Source organism: Notolepis coatsorum (genome assembly GCF_963971535.1).
Source record: "Notolepis coatsorum genome assembly, chromosome: 7".
Classification (NCBI taxonomy): domain Eukaryota; kingdom Metazoa; phylum Chordata; class Actinopteri; order Aulopiformes; family Paralepididae; genus Notolepis; species Notolepis coatsorum.
In genome coordinates, this window is record NC_140171.1 from 133,682,484 (window position 1) to 133,704,553 (window position 22,070).

Genomic DNA, 22,070 nt, shown 5'->3' on the forward strand with positions numbered 1-22,070 from the left:
AATCGAATCCCGACAGGTGGCAGTATCGCCTACCTTTTGAATTGGGTGTCTCTCTCTCTCTCTCTCTGTGCCTTGGCTGCAGGACTCCCCTCCCCCTCAAAGTGAATCAGAACAGCCATCTGTCGGAGATTTGCTCGCCTGTAACCTATTGTTTCCCGTATTATAGCCAGCTCCAATGCACACGAGTAATTGCGATCGTGATGGAACTACATGGATTATTCATTTTGGAGTACCTTCTGACTAAGGTAAGGTATATTTTACCGAACCTAAAACATGCTTTTGTATTGATCACAGCGTCATATTTTACCGAACCCCTTCCTTGATGATTTTGTGAAGAAACAACCCAAACGATTTGCGCATATGCATATAACACGTCATATCCCACTATCTAGAAAACGAGACTAGATTATTTCTTTTTTTTTTACCTACTTTTTCTCCTCCTTTTTTCTGTGATCTTTCTCCCATCCCAATTTCCTCTCGTGCCAATTCTCCCTCCCCTGTCCTAATCGTTGCTCGCATGTGCCCCCCACTGGCTGGTCGTAGGGAGGATAGAAGCCCATCACATGTCCCCTCCGATACATGTGGAGGCAGCCAGTCACTTCTTTTCACCTGCCAGCGAGGTGTAACATGTGGGAGGCTCACACTGCCCCCGCCGTTTCCTGTTTTTTGCTGTGCAGGCGCCCTGACCGACCTGTAGGAGTCGCTGTTTACAACGACCAGATTACCACCCATCGACTCCCCTCCCGCTGACTCTGCCAATTGAGCCAGTATGACGGCCGGCCCAAGCCGGAGGCAACGCTGACATCCGGATTCGATACCGGTGTCTCTTGCGTTGGTGACGAGCGCAATGTCCGCTGCGCCACCCAGCCGCCTGAGACTGGATTATTTCTAAACGGGGCGATGTTTAGCGTGGAATAGCTCACAAACGAAAGTATGTAGAAACAAACTGGTTTGTCAATGTTGGACTATAAACAGTGCCTGTCAAATGAGCCATACTATTGTCTCCATAGCTATAATACAGAACACACAATGGGTCCACAAACATCGCGAAAATGGTCAATAACGCTGGTGCCGTTGAGTAAAGATGGGAAAACAGCGTGGCGCTCAATGAGTTAAAATGCAGGTTTCTTTTATTGGAAAAAAATCGGATCCAATATTTATGGCTTAAAACCAATTTCTGACAATTAGTTACACTTTATATATAAAAAAATGCAATTTCTTGATTCAGAAATTTTTTATCATGGATGAACAAAACTTTCAATGCGAATGGTTGATTTGAATTTCAAGGACTTTTTAAGCGCCTTGTTAAAAAATTGGCTGTTTTCAATGAATTCCAGGCCTTGACTTTTTTTTTTTTTTATCTAGCACTTGTGTGAACCCTGCTAAATGCTGCCTCGTGCATTGAGTCGGTTGGCTCATTTATTTTTTACCATGGCCCATCTCAGTTTGAGCATAGGTGCCGATGATCTCCAGGTTCCAGGCGGACATGAAGAAGCGGTCCATCTGTTCTGGGGTGGCCTGGTTGAGCAGTGTGGGCAGGAACATCCCCAGGTGGAGGTCCAGGGGCTCTGGCCGACCACGGTGCACACAGCTGGGCCGGGGGCAAGTAGTGAGGAGGTGTGGTAGGAGGGAGACAGCAGGGTGAAAGGAGGGGGGGGGGGTTATGGATCCCCACAAAGGGGCAAGTGGTGAGGAGTTGTGGTAGAGTTGTGGTAGAGTTGTGGTAGGGGACGACAGCAGGAGGAAAGGGGAGGGAGTTATGGAACCCCACAAGGATAAACAGATGAATGTACAGGTAGGGGGTGACATTTGTATTCAGATTGGACGAGGTAGTGGGAGGAAGGTGTTGAAAAAAGAACATTTGCGGGGAGAGAGAGATGGGAGAATTGAAAGCATACAGTTGAAGAAGAGAAGACAAAAAGCTTGTGAGCATGTCATGCACATTGATTGCCAAGTGCTGATTTCAAACACATTCATAACCTGGCTTTAATCATACCATAACAACCTCCCCCCAGAAATTATAATCATCTCCCACGCACCACAAGCGTTTGAATTTATATCAACACATTAAAAAAAATGTTTTTTAAAAGGATTCTTTTTTTAAAGCGAACACAATTAGCTTAAATTAAGATTCATTATTGAAATGGGTTGGATAAACATTCATGAGCGGTAAATGAAGGAGGCCAACATCCACCATGCTAATATGCAACCAGCAATCACACCCAAGCAAAGCCTGGAGAAATGGAAGAAATCGATTAAAAAGTTTAACCCCAATAGGTTAAAAGAAATGAGGGTGGAGCCAAAGCTGTGTTGGAAAGGACCCATATGTTATCATTATGGCTTGCACTGGTTGTCACTTATATGCCAGTATCTGTCCCAACAATGACAAAAAGGTTTGTATGGTATTTCAGAGTTGGCAGCAGTCAATATAAAAAATGTCATGTTGATCCAGCACACAGTGGCATATATACTAATTTTGCGTCCAATGAAATGCTTTCTAGAATGACATTTACAGCACAAGCTGTAACCAAACTAGCACTCGGCCTCTTTAACTAAATTGAACAAATGTTTGATTAATACTAATGTTACTAATGTTGCGTAACGTTGCTAACATACATTGCTTACATCAGCTTGCTAGCTAATGGGTTGACCATAATGCACATTCAGCACTAGTGGCTACTGTAAATGCCAATCAATATCCACGACAGGTCCCTCCCTAGCTTCCTGTTTTTACAGGAAACGCAAAAATATGTGGAATCAAATAGCATTCTGCTGGCCGTTTCATGGCTCACAGATGACCCTTACCCCCTGAACCTGGTCAATCATTAGCCAAAAACAGAGTAAAAACCCATAATCAAGTGCCAGTCTGCCCATCCTTCTTGTAGATATAACAGTGTTGTGGATGGGATGGATTTCCGGAACAATGTCCACCTGGCGCATGTGACGGGAAAAGAAACTGGCTTGGCCTACATTCCTTCTCACACATCACAGATTTCTCCGCCTCTCGAATAACAAAAGGATATTCAGAAGCTGGAACTCAATCTTTTTATAGGCTACTGTGTGATAATTTTTGCAGGACAGCTTTGTGTCCCGTCTGCCTTGTGACTTGGATGAACAGCAGCAAGTGCTTCGTTTCAACCGCTCTCACCCAGTTATTCAAACGCAGTCTGAGTCACTGATCGAGTTGTCAGCGTGGCTTCTTTCCTTCGAAGTCAGTGGTTCTCAAACTACGGGTCGCGACCCAAAGTGGGGCCGTGGGTAGGTGGGTTTTGCATTGGCATTTTTTTTTTAAAGAATCTATAATCTTTTTTTGGTTTTGTTCTGGCAACATATTTTGGCTAAATATGCCTTGTTTTATAAATGTGTATTGATAACATAGTGCTATAATAAAATGTTCTAATAAATATGCATGATCAAGTTCAACAACGTGTGCTTTTATTTTGATATTCCTTAATTCCACGTTGAAATTACATGATACATTAAGTGTGGGGTCGCCAAAGAAAATCCTAAATAAAATGGGGTTGTGGTATAAAAAAGTTTGAGAACCCCTAATGTCATACGCTGAAAACATTTAAATCTGTTGAGTTTAAGTCAAGCCTAATCACTGTAAATCACTTAAGGTAGTCCAGATTAAGAGTATCAAGGCAAATGCAATCAAGCAATCAATGCACACAAGCTTCATGACTCATTAGTAGGTAATTTACAGTAGAAAAGGTGGAGAGGAAGGAGGGAGATGGGAAGAGGTGGAGCTAATGATATTAGTGAGGAGAGGAGCTCATGGAATGGAACTAAGCCTTGATATAGTAGAGTTAATGGTATTGGTGGGGACACTGGGGAGAGAGGAGCTCATGGAATGGGACTGAGCCTTGATATCAGTCAAAATATGAAGGCCAAAGAAATCTTTAAATTAGGTATTTATTTAACCACCTTGACTGTTAGTTTCATTATGCATTATGTGTTGAGTACTGACTTTTAATAATTTTTGTTTTGCAATAATAAAAAAAATATAAAAAAAAAAGAATTAGGTATTTACACATTGATTTAGACTCAAAATTAAACTATGGAAAAGAGTATCATTCAGATCTAAGACAAATCAAGCCACCGTTAATCATTCAAGCTATGTTAGTTATTTACTTATAAAACTATTCAGCAGCTGCTAATGCTATATCTAGTTGTTAGAACGCACAATGAAGCAAACGCACAACTACAATGTTTCTATAATTTGTTGAGATCTGTCAAACACCTACAAGAAAGCAACCTCCTGTGAACGTGACAGTAGTCTATCCGCGTTCAAATAGGCACTAGGCCAACCCCTCAAACATTTGCACAATCGGTGCATCATTTTGGCAACAATATAAAAGCATAATAGGGACCTCGTTCTGAGTTTCTGTTTGAAGAAAAAACAAAATGGGTGAGTCAAGAGGCTAAATTCAGGACTGACCGTGTCCCATCTCAGTTTGGGCATAGGTGCCCAGGGCCTGGAAGGACTCAGCCAGAGGGACCCACTTCTTGAACTGCTCTGGGTCACACTGGCTGTACAGGGTTGGGAGAAACATGACGAAGTGGAGCCCTAGGGCTTCGTGGTAGTGGCCCCGCATCACACTGAGAGGAAGGGAGGGGCACAGGCATTCAGTAATATACTACATATGATGTATTTAATCAATAGGGAGGAACATAGCTAAATGCAAACTGAAATTCTTATTACCATGATCCCCAATTTTTATCTGCTGGACATTATTCTTGAAATTAAAAAGCTGCTATAGATTACTTTCAGCCACTAGACATCGCACTAGAGCACCAGCATGTTATTTAGCCAATCAGGTGCATTCCATGTGGGGGAAATGGGAAGTAGGATACATGTCTGCAATATGTAAACAACAACATTAATTTTGGACCCGCCAAATTTATTTTTATTATAGAAAATTATTAGAAAATAATAATAATAAAAAAATATAAAAAGATTACTCTACATAGAAATGTTATCTATGGCACCTTCAACATTCTTTAAAATTACTATTATTAGCTCCGAATGGTTACAGCAGGCAAAATGTTTCCAAATAAATGGAAGCCTATCCTCTATGAAGAGCTAGCCAAGATGTGGAGCATCGAACCGCCTCGGCCCAGTCCTTCACACCAGCGGCCATCAGGCTCCACAACCAGGGGCTGAGGACTATTAGGAATGTCTGACCCTTAACCACTAAGTGTGTCTGACTCTTAACCACTAAGTGTGTCTGACCCTTAACACATTGAGTGCCACGCCCCTTCCGGGAAATTAGGTCTAGATTGCCAACACTTTAATCAATGGGAGTATGGGGATATTTGCAAACGCTTAAACTATATCTTAAATTATGGCTATGGGTCTAATACACCCGTCGCTTATCAATGACTTGCTTGCAGTCAACATGTACGAAACGGATTGTTTTTTCATCTGTACATTTCCGTTTTATACCGTTTTGAATACGAGTATAGTTTTGGAGATTTCTAGTCATTCCAGAGAAAGACACGATAATAGCCCTTTAGTGGAATACACAAAACACGTTGTCATTTTTCAGCTGATTTATGAATCGTTTTCAAATAAACGCTAAATTATCGATAGTATATGTGTCCTCATGTACGAAGAGAAGCAGGGTCTGAAAAATCGCTTCTCCGTACTTTGGTCGGCGCGAACCTCACACACGCACACACACACGCTCCGATGGCGGAGAAAGGAACATCTGATTACCCCAAGATTCGTAACATAAAGGCCTTACCTCACATCTGATGTCATGCAAAAAGATTAATCCAATTCCTGATCGCCATTCCAAATATCGATCGCGTCCATTGATCCAACGTTATAGTCCAAAACACATAATCCACAATGCTTCCAGTCCCCCCAGTCAATGCAATAGTATCCAGCTGCATGCCCGAGAAGTAAAACCTGGACCGGACTTATTTTTTTGATGCACAGTCCCAGCCAATCAAATCCAATGATGTGCAATACCATCCGGGAGACGATAGGCGGCGGTATTTGCCCTTTGCAAGCTCAGACCCATTCCCAATGATAACGTCAGGCTGGATGGATGAAAAATGAATGGATATCGCTAATAAAATAAATAACGATTAAAACCCGACTATACTCGTGATTGGCACTCAAGCGATGGCGAGTTAACCCGACTATACTCGTGGTTGGCACTGAATGGGTTAACCACTAAGTGTGTCTGACTCTTAACCACCAAAACCTGCACAGACTATAACGTATATTATGACCAATTGGGTACAGACCTTGTGCACCTTGTGTATACCGTTTACTTTTACTCATAGTATATATATTCAGATTAAAGAAATGTATTGGCCATTATTTATTGTAGTGTATATTATGACCAATAGGGCCGCATACAGACCCTCATCTGCACCTTTGTTAACCCTTTCAGTACCACACTACAGAAGGTTAACCCTTTCACTACCACACTACAGACGGTCCGTCTGTAGTGTGGTAGTGAAAGGGTTAACCTTCTGTAGTGTGGTTGTGAAAGGGTTAACCCTTTGTCGCGTGGCAGTGGAAGGGTTAACCTTCTGTATTGTTTCAGTGAAAGGGTTAACCCTTTGGTAGTGTGGTAGTGAAAGGGTTAAGTTGTCTCCACAGTGCAGTTGTCTCCACGGGGAGACCCCAAATGACCCAAGTGACTCCTGAATTATTAGGACAGCTCTACCAATCTTCATGAAAAAGGCCCAAAAAAAACATAGTGGCACCTGAAGTACAGTTGTTGTTCACTTCACAAGCTGGTAACATGTTATCTCTTTTCTTCCCAGACAAGGTCAGGCTGTGTTCTACTTCTATCTATATAGCTATCACCGACATCTAAGAAGGGAGATCCCCCATTGAACGGCCCTTCTAAGGTTTCTCCCCTCCACATTGCCTGTGGTGCTTTTTTCCTATTGCTAGGTTTTTAGTGAGTTTTTCCTTACCTTCGCGTGGAGTATGTCTGGGAGTGTTGCATTTATTTATTTTACATTTTATTTTGGATTTCATGGTGTTTTTTGTTTTATTCTTGATTTATTGTGATGTTTCTTCTTGACTTGTTTAAAGAAGATGTGTCCGGCCCATGGGGACATTAACGGGTGTTGTCGGGCATTACAAATAAATTTGATTTGATTTGATTTAGAGGGTCATTGACACTAGGGGTGGGGAGAAAAGTGATTCTCAGATGCATCGCGATGCGGACGTGGACGATTTTTTTAACGTAATGTTGACTGAACTAAAAAAGGTGGAAAGCGAAACTCAGAAGTGCAGTGCCACCCGGTTCAGCGTGCAAAATGGACCTCCAGAGCAACTCCAGACTACCCACAAGTCTCATTACACCGGAGTGAGAAAAATTAAGTTACAGACATGCCCCCTTATGAGTAGTGTGGTAGTGAAAGGTTAACCTTCTGTAGTGTGGTAGTGAAAGGGTTAAGTGGCTCTCATAAAGAGGCGTGTCTGTAACTTCATTTTCAGCTAATATGCATAAACAATGACAATACCCGTATATCTTATCTTATATTAGACTCTTATAAAGGGTTGAAACCTCCACCACTCTGAGACAAACCATACTAGACTCTTGAATGATTTTGTATTTTCTCTCTCTTATGAGCTCATAATACCGTTTTATAACCAGAGTGGCAGACTCCTGTATTTCTTGTGACAGTTGCGATTGGAGGATCAACAAAAGAGGGCAGGGCTTGAGATACATCAATACAACAATACTGAGGTATTTTTTTTTTTTTTTTTTACAGTTGTTTTACAAACTGAAATAATTGTTCTTGTTATTACAGAGAGAGTTAAAGGTACCATTGGGTACAAATACCGAATTCCAGGAACTGGTACGGATACCGGTATCGGTTCAAATGTGAATGACAACCATAGTGCTGCTAAGATCTTTATTTGTATTATCTTTACATAATTACAGTGTAGGTTATTTTACTACAGTATTGTCAATGTATCTACAGTATGTTGATTCCTTTGTGAAATCCAATGAAACTTTTCAGTGAATAGGCAGAAGGTGAAGCTTTACGTCCCATCATACAACCTACAGGGTTCAAGGACTTTTAAGTACTTTTCCAAGCACCGTTTTTCATTTTCAAGGATGTCACTCGAAGGATACAATTCACTTTTAAATGCAGTTTTTTAAGCATTGTGCGAGACAGCGACTCATCCGATAAAAAATTTAAAACATTAAAGGTCCCCTGTCTTATAAATTGCCTTTTCCAGTGTTTTGCATTGTTTTCTAGCAATGGGGGTTTGTATCAATGGGGTCTGTGTCTCTAATTCTCATTTTGGCAGATTGCTCCATTTTGATCTGCATAACTAACATAACTCTATGGTTGTAGCGCACTCAACAACAGAGCGAGTGGAAATACTGACACTTCCTCAAACGGGTTGACGTGGCGTGGGTGCCGACAGAGAGAGCAGAGAACGAGCGAGCGAGAGAGAGGGAATTGTGTAACATTGCCCAAATAGTGAAAGGAATAGCAAAACATGGGACCTTTAAAATTAACAAAACATTCAATGCGAATGGTTGATTTGAATTTCAATTACTTTTTAAGCACATTGTAAAAAAAAATTGCTTAAAAAAATATCAAGCATTTTAAATTGGGGCTGTCAGTTTATCACGTTAATTAGATTAATTAATTACACAGCAAATTATCCCGTTATGAAAATTAACTAATTTTTTTTTCTTTTCTTTTCTCATTCATTCCATAAGAACATAGAATACACATTTACAGACTTTTTTCCATTTGCATGTTCTTGGTATCTGATTCTAGGGACATCTATGGATCTCAGGGAATGTATTCCCAGTGTCAGAAATACTGTGTATGAGAATGAGAATATCAATTAAAAAAAAATTATCTTTGACTGTGAATAACACCATGCTAAAATTTACCAGACCTGAAAAATCTAAGCAAATGAATAAATGGAAGATGATTAAACAGAAGGTTTTGTAGATACAGTACTGAATTCTGCCATCCGGACACATGCCATTTGAAATATGATTATAGAATATAGAATATCAGGCCTAAAATGGGTATGCGATTAAAATGCGATTAATTAGATTAATTAATTACAAATCCTGTAATTAATTAGATACATTTTTGTAATCACCTGACAGCACTAATTTTAAGCACTTCAAGGACCTTGTGCGAACCCTGAACCTATAACCTTTGACACAGTTCCAACATCGCCCTGCAAAGGGGAATGGCTCTGTGTTTCCTACAGTGCTCTGTGACTTGCTCATAATGAAAACTTTACAACTAGGCTATTTGGCAGGATGCCAAGTGAATGGCCAATGAGTAAGCATGAGCCTGCAGTGCCTTGAGTTCACCAGAGCTTTGGCTTACTCATTAATAGTATTCACTAGGCCTGTCCCCGACTAAGGATTTGTATAGTCGACTTTGATTGGCCAAAATGTGCCGATAGTCGACTAGTAGTAGACTACCCCCCAAATGCTAAAGAAAATTTATACATTTTAACAATCGCCCCCAAAAGTAGTAATTTTAGTTTTCGTTTTTGAGGACTGCATACTTTTTTTGCAATACTATACTTTATACTTATAGCACATGCATGAGCCTGGTCTATTTTGAAAGATGACATTCTGAAGTTTCTGATACAATAAAGAAAATTCACTTTTAGTGCTAATGAAATAGAGTAACATAGGTCTGAACTTGAGTTGTAGAAAAACTTTTTACTCATGTTTTTCTGTAGTAGTTAGTAATCCAGAAGTAGCATTTCCAAAGAAATTGGTATGGCTGAAAAGACACCCTGGGTCCATAGCCTTATGTCTTGTGTAGTACATGTCCAAATTTAATAAAAAATCCGTTCAGAAATTAGTGATTAGAAGCGGTTTTGGTAAAAGGTGAGAGAGCTCAGAAAACGATTTTCTCATAGACTTCAATGCATTTGACAGAGAATTGTCTTCCTGTTTTGTCTCGTGACTTTTCACCTAGATCCCTGATTCGCTCATTCCCATGTGGGGTACCATTGGAAAGCCCTACTCATTGGTTACAACCCTGTCCAATCATTTTCGAGATCGCCAAATGATTGACGGAGGTAGAGGCTCGAGAGTCAGCAGTGGTCTTTGAAAAAATATTTACAAATTTACAAATATCCTCCTCCAGATTCCTGAACGCGTGAAGCGGTCTCCGTAAGTGGCCAAAATTATCGCAGCTGGGTTCCCATGAATGAAAAACGTTGCTCATTCTTAAACTGGAAACGTGTTCTCATACACCTTAATTTGCATAGAGAAATGCCCCGCCAGCTCCTTATAAGGAGAGGCTATCCATTGCGTCTGCTTTGTGCTGACCCTTATGGGGGAAATAGTCAACAGGTAGAGCGGAAGCGATTTGCAACTGATCAAAAATAGATTCGATTAAAATGAATTGTCATTATACAGTACAAGTACAATACAACATCCAACCATAGTGCAAATGTAACAGTAAAGTGCAATAGTAACATACAATGCAAAGGTGATTAAACTGCGTATAAAATATATAAATACTACTGAGTAATTGTATGTTTTATTTGGGCCAGGGTGGCTGCCAGCGATTCCATCACCACCACGGTCCTATCCTGGCTGTTAGCGAACCTCTCCAGGCTGTTGGCGACCCTCTCCTGGCTGTCCAGCATCGCCAGCACGGGCATGCGTGGCACCGCTGCCCCCCGTCCACCAGCGCTGCCACGCGTATTCTCTGACATATTACTGAAGTGATGTGTTTAGTTCTTGAGAGAAATTGTGAACTGTAGGCGGCCGGGTAGCGCAGCGGACTAAGCGTCTGTCTACCACCGCAGAGACACTGGTATCGAATCCAGCGGTCAGCGGTGCCTCCGCCGGTCGTCATACTGACACAATTGGCAGTGTCAGCGGGAGGGAAGCCGGTGGGTGGTAATCTGGTCGTTGTAAACAGCGACTCCTACAGGTCGGTCAGGGCGCCTGCACAGCGAGGAAGGGATCTGGGTGAGGTAGTGTGCCCTCCCACGCGTTACACTCACCCAATGAGAGTCCTCGCTGCCAGGTGAAAAGAGGCTGCTGGCTGTCTCCTATGTATCGGAGGAAGCATGTGATAAACTTCAGGGCTCCCTAGACCGGCAAGTAGGGGGGAAATGTGCGCAACAACCAGGAAGGGGAGGGGGGAATTGGCATAACGTCAAAATTGGGATGGGAGGAAAAATACAAGAAAAATAGGAGGAGAAAAAAGAAATTGTGAACTGTATCTAATAATAGTGACAACATCAAGTAAATCAAATTCATGTTTAAAAGGCTATATTCATCCTACATGAACGGTCCAGGCGATGCTGGACAGCCAGGAGAGGTTCGCTAACCGCGGTGGTGATGGAAGCGCTTGTTGGAATGTAAAACCAACAATAAATAATATCATGGAGAACAAGATGGTATATGGAATATTAATAGTCCACTATAGCTACATCCACGCGATTAGGTTCAGTTCTTATTTATTTATTTATTTTCGGACATGGTTCGTTGAGTCATGAGTCATGACTATATACGGTATGTAAACGTGATTATTAATTATACAAATATTGTCGTATTTATTATCCTTATAATTATTTCATTCCGCGGATGTCTGTCGCTTTGCCATTACTTTCTCTCTCAACATTTAGTGGGTAGATGACTAGAGTTGAAACTAGAGTTGCCTATATTGCCGGACTCAACAGACCCAGGCTGTATATATCCGTGTTTTAGGATCTGGGGGTCATACTGTATGGTTTGGCTTATCAACTATCTAAATAATACATATTGATACCATTACTAGGAATCTAGGATATCACAAATAGACTAAACATTTATCATATAATCTGACAAGCTGTTGAGTTCATGTTTTTAGTTTTGTGAGAATAACTTAGTGTTATGAGAATAGTATAGTTGAGTCCACAGATGTTACATAGAAGGCTTCATGAGAATCAGGCGAATAGTGGAGACCAACTCATTTATATCTGTAGGCAATGCATACTCTATCTTTAATGAATTTTATGTTGCTTCCAGTGAACAGTAGATAAACTGAGAGAATGACAAAGCAGTTTTGCCTGGATGATTGCTGATAGCATATAAAGCATGGGATGTTGGATGTTGTTGTCAGACACTTTAAAGCAGGTGAAAGGTGATAACAGTGGGTTGGAACTAGAGGTTTCTCAAGAAGTGGTGTAAACAAGTAAAGTTCAAGTAGACCACGGCCTGAATAAATGAATGGGGAGTAGAATTCAAGAAACTCTGCACTACTCTGAAAATTCTAAATGATGATAAGAATAATGAAGCCCAATGAAGAAACACAAAAGCCTTCAGCAGAGCCTCCCCTATCTAACCATTTAGCCTCACCTCTTATAGCAGTAGATCTCCTCTGGGTCTGCAATACCATACTCCCTGAGCTTCAGAATCATCTGGGCGCTCTTCTTCACTGCCCGGTCGTAGCGCTCACTGCGAGACAGGAAGTTAAGGTCCTCGTGATGAAAGTCTGGGTCATTGATCACCAGTGATTCTACAGAGGACAGGGGATATTGTTTTATTGTTTTATTGTGGATCCCCATAGTCTACACCAAAGTGAGACTACTCTTCCTGGGGTCCAAACATTAAAAATACAAACACACACACAAAAAAGTAAAAATATAAATATAAAACCACAAACATTGAAGTACTCACAAGAAAACATCACAACAAACAAAACAGTGAATAAAAGATTCACTCAATATTCATAAGTTAGATATCACAATTCTCCAACCATAAAATACAAATTACATAGTCAGTCCATATGAACAAAACAGTTCAAAATCATTTATATGATTTTAACTCATAATATAGCATAACTTTTCTCAAATCACCGATCACCTTTATATTTCCATACTAATTTCCATAATAGGTCAATGACCAAAATGTAACTAATTATTCATGAGTGCAATTTTTTACTTTTTTTTAAACATAAATTTGTTCCTTACCATAGTTATATTTCTGGGTATTTTATTCCAATAAGCAACTGCTCTATACATTACCGTCTTTTTCAGAGCATTTGTTTTTGGTAGAGGTAAAGTAAAGCATGAATCTAATGCTTGCCTTAAGTTGTGCTATATCCATGTCTCATATTAGTTGGGTACAGTTGTGAGTGAAAACCCTCCGGTTTCCCAGTATTACAGATATTAAACAAAAAAGTTACCAGGCTACATGCCATCCTCTATTTCACTGTCATCCAGGTCAGCGAGGCATGCATCACTCCAACACTACTCCTCACAGAGCAGCGCAGAGCGAGGCGTGCCGCCCTGTTCTGAGCGAACTGGAGTTTGTTCAGATCAAGCCTAGAGGCATTAGACCATATAGTAGGACAGTAGTCCAGGCGAGATAAGACCAAAGATTGTAGTACAAGCTTTGCTGTACCATTAGTCAACAGATTTCTACACCTTCTGATCATTGAAGTACCACAGCCCATCTTAGCCACCATATTGCTAATGTGTTTCGACCAAGAAAGTGTTTCATCTATTACAACACCCAGCAATTTTGCCTCACTGACCTGTTCGATATCAGCACAGTTCAGAACTAGATTTAATTTAGGATTTGATCTAGATGTATATTTTGAGGCTATCATTATACTCTTGGGTTTTGCAACATTTAACTTTAACTTATTTTCACTTACCCAGTTGGAAATTAGCACTATCTCATCTCACCTATTAACAGACTCAGATTTTTACGCCTCTACGTACACTGTAGTATCATCTGCATAGATCTCCATTGATGCATTATTAAGTACTAATGGTAAATCATTAACGAAGATTTCATACAATAAGGGACCCAGGCAACTCCCTTGGGGCACTCCGCCATGGAGTTCCCTCATCTCCGATAGTGTGCCATTAAACATCACGCATCGTAGTCTATTAACACTATGGCGACCGGAGCCCCTCTGCGATTTATGCCTCAGAGGACAGAGGATTGTTTACAAACCGATGTACTTTCTAAGAGCTATATATATCATTTATAGTATTGCTATCTGTCCATTCTCATTGTCACTTGAGTGCATAAACCATGCCTTCATAATGGCTTAAAGAAAAAAAAAATCCATCGGTTGGTTGTCATTTCATAGCGTCGTGAATATAAGGTTTATCGCGCTTTTCGTTCTTTTTTTCAGGAAGCTAGAAAATAGGCTAAAACGTTGGCGCCGTTATATCAAACGCCGTTTCTGCTGTATATATACGAATGAAATAAAACAAACTGCGTAGCATCCGGACTATTACAGAGCATCTATGGATGAAATGGGGGCGGCGGGGAACGCCGATTAGTATTATTGATTAGCAATAGAGTGTGCGTTCAGGTAGCCAATGTCAGTGGTCTATCACGTTAGGTTTTAAAACAATGTCCAATCCAGCTGTAATTTGGGGTAATAGTATCCTACCGTCAGGCCATGTGATCGCCGGCAGCATTTCTTCATTAGTCATCGGATTCTGGTAAATCGATATGTACATTGGCTAATCATAAATGAAAATGGCGCCCCTAAGCGGATCTGGCCGGTAGTGCATGTTTCGAAAATCAAATATGTGGGTAGGTAATGGATCTCGATAGCGGACGTTAATAGCGTTATAAATATGGAATAAAACAATAACAACTTGCCACACGATATACGTGGATCTGATCCACAACGCATGGAATCGAAACACGTATATACTCGTGGACGGACGGCATAGTGTTAAGTAAGTAATTATTTAACAACTTAATAGCACTTTCATTGAATTTATAAGCTGAAAGTTTCATGAGCAGAAGTTCGTTAGGGAGACATTTTGAGGTAAAGTGGTTTTGATGTCACCACATCTGAGGGAGGAAACACTTGACACTACAGACGGATTTAGTGAGCGGCTGAGCGCCCTCCCCGTGTCACCCGGCGAGGTCAGAGCGGGGTAGAAGTTAGAACAGCCCTGTGCTGGATGCTGCTAACGACAGCTTGATACTTACAGTAGCTAACAGGGTTCCCAGACATTGCGAAATGAAATTCAAGGACTTTCAAGTACTTTCCTAAGCACTATAAAAAAGGGCATTTAAAAGGATACAATTCACTTTTAAATGCTGTTTTTATAGAAAAAGAATCTGATCCAATATGTATGGCTTAAAACCTATTTCCGAAAATTTGTTACACTTTAAATAAAAGATTAGAATTTCTTGATTCAGAACAATTTCATCATGGATGAAGAAAACTTTCAATGCGAATCGTTGATTTGTATTTCAAGGACTTTTTAAGCACCTTGTTAAAAAATGGGCTGTTTTCGGGCGGCTATGTGGCGTAGTGGGCAAGGCGCTCGCCACGAATGCAGAGACACTGGGATCGCCTGTTCGATCCCAGTGCTCCACATTGCTTTCAGTTTAGCTGGTCGTCCGTACTAATACACATTGGCCGTATTAGGGGGTGGGAAACTGATGGGTGGGGATCGGGCGTTGTGGACAGCGACTCCTACAGGTCGGTTGGTGCGCCTGCGCAGTAGAATCAGGAAGTGTCGGAGGCAGCGTGAGCCTCCCACGCGTTACTCCTCGCCACTGAGAGATCGAGCTGCGCAGGTGAAAAGATGCGACTGCTGTTACCTCAAGTACCGGAGGGGACTTGTGCTATGTATGACTTAGTCCACATTGCAGCCGGCTTGTGGGAGGCAAGAAACAGCGTTCGTGACAGGGGAGGGTTGAATTGGATGATACGAAATTGGGATGGGAGAAAATATATAGAAAAATGGGAGAAAAAGTGGATAAAAAAAAAAATTGGCTGTTTTCTTTTTTTGATCTACTTTTTTCTGTATTTTTCTCCCATCCCAATTTAGTCGTTATGCCAATTCCCCCCTCTCCTTCCTGGTCGTTGCGTGTATTTTCCCCCTACTTGCCGGTCTAGGGAGCCCTGAAGTCTATCACATGCTTCCTCCGATACATAGGAGACAGCCAGCAGCCTCTTTTCACCTGACAGCGTGGACTCTCATTGGTGAAGTGTAATGCGTGGGAGGATCACACTACATTCACCAGTTCCTTCCCTCGCTGTGCAAGTGTGCAGGTGCCCTGACCGACCTGTAGGAGTCGTTGTTTATAACGACCAGATTACCACCCACCGGCTTCCCTCCCGCTGACACTGCCAATTGTGTCAGTATGACGACCGCCCATGCCGGAGGTACCGCTGAGTCGCTGACAGCCGGATTCGATACCAGTGTCTCTGCGGTGGTAGACAGACGGTTAGTCCGCTGCGCTACCCGGCCGCCTGTAAAAATGGGCTGTTTTCAAGGAATTCCAGGCCTCGACTTTTTTTTGTCAAAGATCAAGCACTTTAAGCACTTCAAGGACCTTGTACGAACCCTGCAAAAAGCAGGTGACCCTGTGCTTCAATGGATGCCGTTTCACTTGGGATTCTGTGGCACAGCCCCTGCTCACAGCTGAGTTCTTCTTGCACCATCATGGGCCTTTTTGTGGACATTGGGTCTCATTCCCGAAAATTTTCCAAAGATATATTCTGGAAGACTTATCTTGGAACCACTGAGACATAATCTATGACAAGTACACTCTGAGTCCTGAACGTGCTGGAGATATGTCTTAAGTGGCTGAAACGGTTGCAGAAATTATATGATCTGATATCTGCTTGGAGAATGGCATTCTGTCGTAAACTCCAAAGCGCGTTCCCGTTCAGCTCATTTGCATACAAAACACTGCCTCCATAGTTCCTTATAAGGCAACTGGTGACGCAGCTGTGTGAAATGGAATGGCGGAAGTGCTTTGCGAGCCGCGTGATTACGAAACCTAGCGTCAGTCAGTGCCAATCAGAGAGCGTCTCCGAGAAATGCGGCTAGGTTTCGTAATCACGCTTGCGCCCATCAAAACTAGATTAGATGAATGTATTGGCATCATATACAGCTCGCGGTACACACCTGCCGCAGCGCGCGCGCACACACAGACACACACGCGCGCGCGCGCGCAGTACTGTATATGAATGAATGAATGACATAATATATATAGCCTACGGCGGGCGTAATGAATGAACGCAGTATGGCTTATTATTCCATAAGCCTATAGGCGACTGTTCATTCGTAGGCGCACACAAGACTTGTCTATTTCCACCGATTAGCTTTAGTTCTTATTTATTTATCCACTGTAATTTCAGTGTTGGTGTATAGGCTATATAGTGTATTTCAATATAAGTTTAATTGATTAATGATATATTCGAAGGAATGCAGGTTTATAGCTATATCAACCCCCTCCAATGTACAGTAAATGACCAAGTATGGTTTTGTCAATATTCCAATGTACAGTTTTGCTTGTACAGTGTAAGTCTATCCCCCACCCATCCCTACCCAACCTCCTCCAACAGTTTCCACGTCAAATGTACTCTCTTTTCTGGACTCTTTTTGTATCACAAACAGTACTGTATTTGCAAATCTGGTATGTCATAAATGTATAGATGTAGCAGTACTGTCTATCTGTGTCATGTGTGTCATATATGTTATGATGAATTGAAAATGGGGGACCCTGATGTAAACAAGACGAAATTCTTTCTCTGGTCTGCATCCCCTTATGTAATTGAGCTGTACTGTACTGTACCCATTCTGCAATCTGTTAATAAAGTTTTCAATCAATCAATCAATCAAACAAAGGTCTGTCCCATTGTATACCAATCAATGGGATACATTGCATGTTGACCTGCATTCTTTCAAATGTATATAATTAATCATTAAAACAGATGTGTAACAAATAAGAAATACAAATTCCACAGAAGGCATTAAATTATTATTATTTTCAATCATTTCACAATAATTGCATAATTGTGTTTGAATATCTGAGTAATTATTTGTCCAAGATAGCTGATTCAGAGATATGGTTAATCCAGCTGCCCTGTGATCAGATGAATCCATATTATTTATTTTTCCGACATCAAATTCGTAGTTTCTTATCGTACAAATATTGTCATATTTATTTTAATTATGATTAAGTAATTAATTCCAAGGAGGCATGTAGCGTTGACGTGAAGGAATCACTATGAGAACACAGTCTGTCAAGTTATAATAACATTTTAAATTAGTCAATCAATCATGAGATTTGATTGTGGGCTGAGAGCATATTTAAGTGTGCTCCTCAGCACTCTTAGATCTGCTCTCAAATAAGATCTCAGGAAAATTTGAAGACTCCCACTCCCAGCCCCAATATGTCTTAAATAGGCTGAAATCTGGCTAAGACGAAATATTTTGTCGTAACTTCGTTCGAGAATGAGACCCATTAACTCCCCGCTAACAACGAGTTTACTCGTTATTGGGCGCCATGCGTTGAACGCCAACAACGAGTAAACTTGTTATTTGGTCCGTTTTTATTTTTTTCTATTTGAATATTCTATTCAATGTCACGGACCTGTATGTTGCCGTTAAAAGGCATACTGGGACCCCGAGGGTGCAGTACCGGCCAGATCCGGCTAGGTGGCAGTATCGAGAGTGCAGTAAACCCTGTTCCAGACCGTGTGTTACGTTTAAATCCTTCCGGGTGCTAAATTTAGACGGAGCTGAGTAAATCGCTTCATCAGACCACTTCGAAACGCTTCTGGCACACTCTACCCATAAGTTGTGCCAAATTATGTCCGGGACCAGATGGACACCAATACTGGAAATTGCGATCAGACAATTGGAATATATCTATTATATACATTTGATTTGGAAATAGTAGCGTGTCCAGGCAAGAAACGCCAATGATTATAGTAGAATGTACATAGCGCCCTATAAACCAGCTTTTCAGGAATTATCCCGGATGCCAACACCCAGTGGTGTTCCACAAGGAAGCATACTAGGACCGCTACTGTTCCTAATTTATGCAAATGAAATGTCGTCAGCTTGTGACTGCAACTTGTTCCTGTTTGCGGACGACTCAGCCCTGCTGGTCTCTGACAAGAACAAGTTACAGGTTGAAAAAACCCTCAGCTCGGAACTAGGCAGAATCTGCATATGGCTCGCTGATAACAAACTATCATTACACATGGGCAAAACAGAGTCCATTCTCTTCGGTTCAAATAACAAACTCAGCAAGACCGACGGCTTCTCAGTTACAGTGGGTGACAATATTATTGTCACAAGGAAAGATGAAATTACCTACCTGGGTTCCATCCTAGAGGCTAATCTCTCCTGTGACAAAATGGCATCCAATGTAATAAAAAAAGTCAACCAACGAACTCGATTCTTGTACCGGATCTCCTCTCTGGTAAACAAGAATACCCTGAAGACTCTGGCAGGAGCACTCATTCAGGGGTACTACGACTATGCTTGCACCTCATGGTACCAAAGCACCTCAAAGGCGCTAAAAACAAAATTACAAACATCTCAAAACAAACTGGTCAGACTACTGCTTGACCTTACTCCTAGAACCCACCTCACCCCTGCCCACTTTGACAACCTAGGATGGCTTAGAGTAGACGACAGAGTACAGCAACTTGCAATGGGCCTGGTCTACAAGATACACTACACGACCAAGGTACCCATGTACATGTCAAAATACTTCCCAAAGGTCAGTGAATACCACGATCACAACACCAGAGGGAGCTCCACAAATCATGTTAAACCCAGATTCGGCTCAAATAAGGGACTAAACACGTTTCGCAATTATGCCACATCAATGTGGAACGCCCTACCCAAAGCTGTAAAGGAATGTGGATCACTACCCACTTTCAAAACCTCTCTCAAGGGACACCTACGGGAGACTGCAATTCAACACTGGCCCCTGTAAATATCCTAACCCAACCCCCTCCAATGTACAGTCATTTACCTAGTATGGTTTTGTCAATAGTCCAATGTACAATTTTGTTTGTTTGTACAGTGTCTCCCCCCCCCCCCCCCCCCCCCCTCAATGTACAGTTTTGCTTGTTTATACAGTGTGCCCCCCCCCCCCCAACCACCTCCAATGTAGATTACCCAGTATGGTTGTCAATATCCCAGTGTACCCAACCCCCCCCACCCAACCTCCTCCAATGTACAGTTTCTACGTCAAATGTATATACTCCCTTTTCCTGACTCCTTCTGTATCACTAACAGTACTGTATTTGCAAATCTGGTATGTCATAAATGTATAGATGTAGCAGTACTGACTATCTGTATGTCGTCATATATGTCCTGATGAATTGAAAATGGGGGACCCTGATGTAAACAAGACGAAAGTCTTTCTCTGGTCTGCATCCCCTTAACAATTGTGTGTATTGAGCTGTACTGTATTGTACCCATTCTGCAATCTGTTAATAAAGTTTTCAATCAATCAATCAATCAATCAAGCAGCCTGCCCCGACCTGCAGCTGAATCTTCTGGTAGCAGTCTAGTAGTCTAGACACGGTAATCTATAACTACTTCACCATCATTGTTGTTGTGCCGTTAACAGTAGACATCTATCTGCATGTTGAGTCTAATGGCAAGGCAAGTTTATTATTGAGTCTAAACATGTCATGTGAATAAAATAGCTAAATATGGACAGAAATCCCATTTATTCCATAACTGACAGGAAGAACATACTGGATCAAATGATGAACTTGTAAGATTCATCTCATCCTTTCAACAGATGAACTTTTAAATTGATCTCCACCCAAAACTGTGTTTATAGGAACAAACGTCAACTACAACACATTTTGCGTCAACTCAGCCAGAGATGTTTTGTTTTTCTCAACAACATGTCAACAAGCAACATGTTAACAGTTGCAATGTCCTTGAGTATCCTTTAATAATTTATTTTCCTACAATGTGAAATAAGTACCAAATATAATATCATGTTTTTTCTGTTCATGACTAGCACTAGCTTGTAATAACAATTCATTCAAAAACATTAACGTTACTCTTCCACCTACACAAAAGCTAGTAACGAGGATACTACAGTACTAGTTACTACTAGTACCGTTATTACTAACGTTAGCTAGCTTGATTGATTGATTGATTGAGAACTTTATTAACAGATTGCAGAATGGGTACAATACAGTACGGCTCAATACGGGGATGCAGACCAGAGAAAGACTTTCGTCTTGTTTACATCAGGGTCCCCCATTTTCAATTCATCATAACATAATATGACATACATGACATACAGATAGACAGTACTGCTACATCTAGACATTTATGAAATACCAGATACATCAACAACACAGTTGTCCAAAGCTATTCTGTTATTTACTACACTATTAGCTGGAATGGATATCGTACTTTAGCTACTGCACACAATGCCATTGTAAAAGCAGCGCCGTCTGTCAGCAAGAGATAATAAGGCAAAGCCAGCGGACGTTCACTCACCAATCTCTCGCCTCCTGCGGGTCTTCTCCAGACCACCATCCAAAATGTTGGTGAGTTTCTCGACGTCAAAAGTGGCATTTTGCCGCTCTCTGAGAATGTCTGGATTCATTGTTTCGTTGTATCCCAGACCAAAAGCAGAATCGCCGATTACCTAATATTTATGATGTGAACTATAACGTCGTCGTAACCCACTGAGCCCTCAACCTGCTTCACCGGTGTCAGCCCAGTTATGATATTCTACTTCCGGTCTGACAAGGATTCAAGTCTTCAAAATAAAGGTCCCCATCGCAATTTCGAGGTATTCTGCATAAAATGTTGACGAAGCAGTTAAAAGGCGGCGCGTATGTAAGGCCAGGGGAGGCACTGCCGACCCAAAGAGATGCTTCCAGCTGCAGCCGTTCAGACCAGCGCTTACAAGCCCCGCACATACAAGCCCCGCACATAGCAACCCCTCGCTTCCATTGGCTGATTTTGGTGACGTGATTTGGGTCCCACCCAATGGCTGAGGTTCTGCAGACGCCTCTCTGATTGGTTGGGCTCCATTTCTGCAGCCCCCTCTTTGATTGGTTGAGCGAAGCCCCTCTCTGATTGGTTTAGCTCGCCATGCGGTAAAATGCGGATGTAATGTTATCATCTCAAGAAGATACAAATAAATATACTACCAGATTCGCGTTTATAACGTTATTTCGCGTGACTTCGCGGTTTATTCATAACGTTATGCACATTTCACAACACAGCCAGCTGTCAGAAACTGTACATTGTAACGTTATATGTTTATTCACGTAACGTTATTTCACGTGACGCGTTCAACTTG

At 41.5% G+C, this 22,070-nt stretch overlaps 1 protein-coding gene across 2 annotated transcripts in view; it reads right to left on the minus strand.

Moving 5' to 3' along the window:
• acox1 (acyl-CoA oxidase 1, palmitoyl) overlaps positions 1-21,458 on the minus strand; it is a 77,546-nt gene extending 56,088 nt beyond the window's left edge. The window contains exons 1-3 of one of the 2 annotated variants that reach the window (XM_084319085.1): positions 21,257-21,458; positions 12,342-12,501; positions 1,431-1,591 (exon numbers count right to left, since the gene is read on the minus strand). In XM_084319085.1, coding sequence (XP_084175211.1) covers positions 1,431-1,591; positions 12,342-12,501; positions 21,257-21,365 — 430 coding nt within the window. In that variant the 5' untranslated portion in view covers positions 21,366-21,458. Of the gene's footprint in view, positions 1-1,430; positions 1,592-4,441; positions 4,603-12,341; positions 12,502-21,256 lie in introns of both variants that reach the window. The other variant, XM_084319086.1, reaches the window with a different exon arrangement.
• Positions 21,459-22,070: the final 612 nt, after the last annotated feature.